Source organism: Acyrthosiphon pisum, chromosome X (assembly GCF_005508785.2).
Source record: "Acyrthosiphon pisum isolate AL4f chromosome X, pea_aphid_22Mar2018_4r6ur, whole genome shotgun sequence".
NCBI lineage: Eukaryota > Metazoa > Arthropoda > Insecta > Hemiptera > Aphididae > Acyrthosiphon > Acyrthosiphon pisum.
This window is the reverse complement of record NC_042493.1, coordinates 120,072,843-120,078,557: the sequence shown is the minus strand read 5'-3', so window position 1 is coordinate 120,078,557 and position 5,715 is coordinate 120,072,843. Positions and strand designations below refer to the sequence as shown.

General features: G+C 34.4%; 1 protein-coding gene across 1 annotated transcript; it reads right to left on the bottom strand.

The window, feature by feature from the left end:
* Nucleotides 1–14: 14 nt before the first annotated feature.
* On the bottom strand, nt 15–1,483 carry LOC107883216 (zinc finger protein 271-like). The gene has a single exon (XM_016802832.2). It carries the CDS (start codon nt 1,459–1,461, stop codon nt 106–108), a length of 1,356 nt encoding a protein of 451 aa, XP_016658321.1. The 5' UTR covers nt 1,462–1,483; the 3' UTR covers nt 15–105.
* Nucleotides 1,484–5,715: the final 4,232 nt, after the last annotated feature.

Sequence of the window (5,715 nt, the reverse complement as noted above, 5' to 3'; positions counted from 1 at the left end):
TATTTACTCGATAGAATTAACACATTGACCGTAATAGGTAATATGTTATCAAGATGTATCTTATTTTAATACGTTCATTGGATCATAGATCTTTGATACTTCCGATCAGTGTGCCATGTGTGTACGCTTATGTCTTATCAAAGTGCCACTTTCAGAGAACGACTTATCGCAAACATCGCACGCGTACGGTTTTTCTCCAGTGTGTGTGCGTCGATGTGCTGTCAAATTGCCACTTTGAGAGAACGACTTTTCGCATACATCACAAGGGAACGGTTTTTCTCCAGTGTGCATGCGTCGATGTGCTGTCAAATTGCTACTTTTAGAGAACGACTTTTCGCATACATCACAAGGGAACGGTTTTTCTCCAGTGTGCATGCGTCGATGTATCGTCAAATCGGTACTTGCGGAGAACAACTTCTCGCATACATCGCAAGCGTACGGCTTTTCTCCAATGTGAGTCCGCTTATGTCTCGTCAAATGGCTACTTTCGGAGAACGACTTTTCACATACATCGCACGCGTACGGTTTTTCTCCAGTGTGAGTCCGCTTGTGTTTCGTCAAACTGCCACTTTCAGAGAACGACTTTTCACATACATCACACGCGTACGGTTTTTCTCCAGTGTGCATGCGTTGATGTACTGTCAAATTGCCACTTTTAGAGAACGACTTTTCGCATACATCACAAGGGAACGGTTTTTCTCCAGTGTGCATGCGTCGATGTATCGTCAAATTGCTACTTTCGGAGAACGACTTTTCACATACATCGCACGCGTACGGTTTTTCTCCAGTGTGAGTCCGCTTGTGTTTCGTCAAATGGCTACTTTGAGAGAACGACTTTTCACATACATCACACGCGTACGGTTTTTCTCCAGTGTGCATGCGTCGATGTATCGTCAAATCGGTACTTGTGGGGAACGACTTCTCGCATACATCGCACGCGTACGGTTTTTCTCCAGTGTGAGTCCGCTTGTGTTTCGTCAAATTGCCACTTTGAGAGAACGACTTTTCGCATACATCACACGCGTACGGTTTTTCTCCAGTGTGAGTCCGCTTGTGTTTCGTCAAATGGCTACTTTCGGAGAACGACTTTTCACATACATCGCACGCGTACGGTTTTTCTCCAGTGTGAGTCTGCTTGTGTTTCGTCAAATTGCCACTTTCGGAGAACGACTTTTCACATACATCGCACGCGTACGGTTTTTCACCAGTGTGCGTGCGTCGATGCGTTGTCAAATTGGTACTTTTAGAGAACGACTTGTCGCAGACATCACAAAGGAACGGTTTTTCACCAGTGTGTGTGCGTCGATGTGCTGTCAAATTGCCACTTTGAGAGAACGACTTTTCGCATACATCACAAGGGAACGGTTTTTCTCCAGTGTGCATGCGTCGATGTATCGTCAAATTGGTACTTTCAGAGAACGACTTGTCGCAGACATCGCACTGATTAAGTTTCTTCTCCATTTTGCGCTGTTGTTTCGTCAGTCCATGTCTATTAGAAAATGGTTTATTTAATATCTGTAATAGTTTTTTATATAGTTATTTGGTTACTATGCTATTCTGTTAACGATCAATTAGAATTTATTGACTTCACCACGTTTTTAAGCCAGTACTTGTCGTATTTGTTTTTAAGCTTTAAATTGAGTACTCATAATTTATTATTAACTTGATATTGTAATTTTATACTCACAAATAATTATCATAAACTAACATGTAGTACCTAAAAAATAATTGCCAAACTGTTGCACGTAGAGATCGGACCCAATAAAACTATTATCACCGACAAAAATGGACCATCCGTAATATACGTTACACGAATTAAGTAATCGGCACATTCATGCAACAGCAGAGCATAGGGCGTACGGCTTTCTAATTTGCTGTTAGAAAAAAGTAATGGTAGAAAAATGGCTTTACTGCCAAAGAGTAATTATTGTCAAAAATCTTGAAAGTATACTTCAACGTTTCTAATAAGTTGTAAGTGGAAATTAAAAAAAAAATTGAGCATTATTCCACATTAATTTTTATGAGCGTTTGAAGTTGACATGTCAAAATAAATTAAAATCGTGAAAATTGGCAAATTATTTTGAGTTATAAATTCATAAGTGTTTTTCAGAAATACTGAATTAGGACAGCCTAATGTGCAATTAAACTAAAATCAACATATTACTAGGTATTTCATTTTAATTTTCAAAATAAATTGATATTTAATGGCATGTTGAATTTCATAAGAATTAGTTAATTGTAATAATTTAAAATAAAAATTTAAATTAGCTTTCTATAAAATTTCAGATAGCATATAGGTAGTATTGTTACAATGCGAGATATTCTCTAATGAGGTGAAAAGTTGTTGTAGCACAATAATACAAATTACTATGGTCAAATTTTGAAACTAGTAAAGTTAATGGTCTATTTTGTGTAATTGTACTGCAATGTTTGATAAAAATGAACTTCTAAACCTGCTGCATAAAATTGTACTATTTAAATCTTAGATCTATAATTTATCATACACCTATGACTTAAGTGTATTTTTAAATGTTTGAACTATACAAATAACTAGTGGTATTAATTACTTTATCACATTCTGAAACTATACATTTTATTATTATAGGTACATACATATTATTATACAGGCTATACTATAGATTAAATATGTATAATCAAGATTTTAAATAATTAACTATATAATATAATATAATGCACATTCAAAATTCAAATAATAACAAACTCTAACAAAATATTTAAATATCTATTGCAAAAAAAAATTTCAGTTATTTAAGTTAAACATATTCCTACGGTAAATATATAATATATTTTCATTGGTATATAAATATATTTTAAATTAAAATTAATTTTCAAAAAAAGGTTTCAAATATTCAACTAAGCCTAACGTTTTAAATTTGGTCGAATCAAATAATTTTGTTTACGTCTTTTGAACAAAGTTTGTATGACAATAAAATACATTTGTTAATTCACACAGAAAGTCAATTAAAGAATATGTTGTATAGAGATAGGTAAGTTTTAAAATATAAAAATATACTCATGAGTATAAGGAAAGGTGAACATATTGAAAATATAAATACATTAAATATGTACATATAGTTTTAAATTTGGTCGAATCATAATTAATAATTTATTTTACGTCGCTTGAAATGCAAAGTTTGTATGGTTAAACGTACATTTATTAAATCACAAAAAAACCCGATTAAAGACTATGTATACAGGTAGGTAGGGAAGTTGTAAAATATTAATATGTATTTGATATCTATACTACTATATGAAATTGTAAGGGGTTTTCTACGACCGCGCTAACCGAGAAAACTACTGAACCGATTTCGCTGATTCTTTTTTTGTTGTGTTCGTAATTGTCAGGACAAGATAATGCCTACCTGATATACTGCTGCGAACTAGAATTTTGATTCTAGGCCACGGAAAGTTAAGATAAGTGTTGAACACCATACACCGATTATCAAATAACGAATTGAACTAAGTTTGAGTCGTATAGAGTTGGTACCTACATTTAATGGGCAACGTAGTGCACGGGATCAGCTGGTTTTTGATAAAAATATATTTATCATTATTACCGCTGGAAACATTTAAAAACGTTTTCATTGACCATTTTTTATATTTACTTGTCGATCACATTAAACGATAAAATTCGAATAAAAAATTATACATATCAACGTCCGGAGGCAAAATAAACAAAAAATCACTGTGACGGGTCGGCTAGTAATATATAAATACGTTAAGCCCAGTTGAACGCCGATTATCCGATCCGAACGTCAATCAAACGAACGTCCAATTATCCGGGTGAGCAAAAAAAAATCTTTTAATCATCTACTCATAATCGTATTTTGTCATTCCACATTTTCACGTAATGGTACATATTTACGATAACATAAAAAATTATTGTTCCATACAATATAAAAATCGAACGCTGATTATCGGCTATCGTCGTTGCATCAGTATTTAGTTTTTTGGGGGCTCGTCAGATGGTGTTCAACCTTTGTATTTGTTCGTCGGTCGTTACGACGTCTATACTTATAAATAGGTAATTATAACTTTTAGTGTACCTACGACTATGATGCAATCATCCGGATATTTTTGTATCCGAACATCCGGACCATCACTGGCATTAATGAGTCCGGTCTTCCGGATAACCTACTGCAGTACATAATTTTATCGACTAAAATATTAAATTTTTATCTTGTCATAGGTATATTTTAATATGGAAATATGATGTTATTAAATGTATTATGTAAAGTCGTTATCCTGCCGTAGGTATTTGTATTTTCAATTATATATATAATTTTTTTTTTATTGCACATTATTATAGAGGTTGATACGATTTGATTGCTTCTCCATAATGAGTTGTTTTTTGTTGCATTTTTAGGTACTTATAATTTTGAACGCACTCCGTGACCCCCTGAACGCGCTCCATGACCCCCTGTCTACCCGGTAGGCGCACAGACCGTGCACAGTTGACATCCAGGACACCATCTGCGGGCCGCCATTTGACCAGTTTCCAGCTGACCCGGACGAAAGGTCAGCTATACTGAGGAATGCGCAGGAGTCATTCCGGCTGTTCTACGGGATGGTCGAACGCATTCTGTCACTGAAGGAAGAAGAGGAGCGAGTCCGTCAGGCTGCTGCGGCTCGGCAGTGAGATCCAAGGAGATGTGACCCATCTCATAACTTGTATAATTCTTGTGAATATTAGCGAGTGGGGGACTGTCTCACCGCTAACTTTAACTTTGATGTAGTTGTTAATCAATAAACGATGGGAGTCGGAGGAGAAGTAATGCTATATTAGAGCTTTAGCAGTTTATATAGTTATAAAAACTTCTTGATTTTGTCAATTTTTTGGTTTCATTTTAGTCGTTCCAAATTCAAAACAAAACATCTTAAAATTAATTATTATTATTATATTTTTGTAATCTGATAGTTCTCAGCGGAACGTGCTGACTGATACCTAATAAATTAATACTCGTAAAGCATATTCGGAATTCCGTATAGTTAAGTAAAACTGGTTTCTTAAAATGTATGTCTGTAGAAAAATCCCTAATTACCCTTATGATGACTATAAAGTAACGGCGTGCTGCAGCCTGCAGATAGTTCGATGAAAAAAAAAAAATAGAAAAAAAAGAAAACACAACGTTGTTTCCAGCACAGTCTCTCTCAACCTGTTTAACCAGACCATAAGATGAATATTGGTGTTTTGTTGCGGAGTACAACAATATTATATGCGATTAACGCATACTATGACATATAAATATAAATAATTAATTCATATAATCATTTATCATTTTTGTTACTTGTTGGCCCCCGTGACACGTATTGTACGCCATAATAGAATGCACCTATAAATACAGAAATGGTGTATTTGAGGGTAGTAATAGGTGAATACAGCCCCACCACCTCTCGTTAGTTTAAAAATTAGAGTAAATCGACCTATTATGCAACTTGATGGTAGAAGAACATTATCTGTATGTTTAGGTGTGGTGTAGTACTATATGTTGGAATCGAAAATCTCCTTCTAGTAGAAATTTTGTATACAGGATAAAAAATAAATAAATAAACACCATTGTAAAACCACTAGCTTCCTCGCTCCACTCAGAATCTAAAAATTAAAAATTTCTTATGCCTATATAGATAACTGGAAAAGAGTTAAAAGATAATATTTTTATCATGTACAGAAAATGTTGATACAAACATTTTATT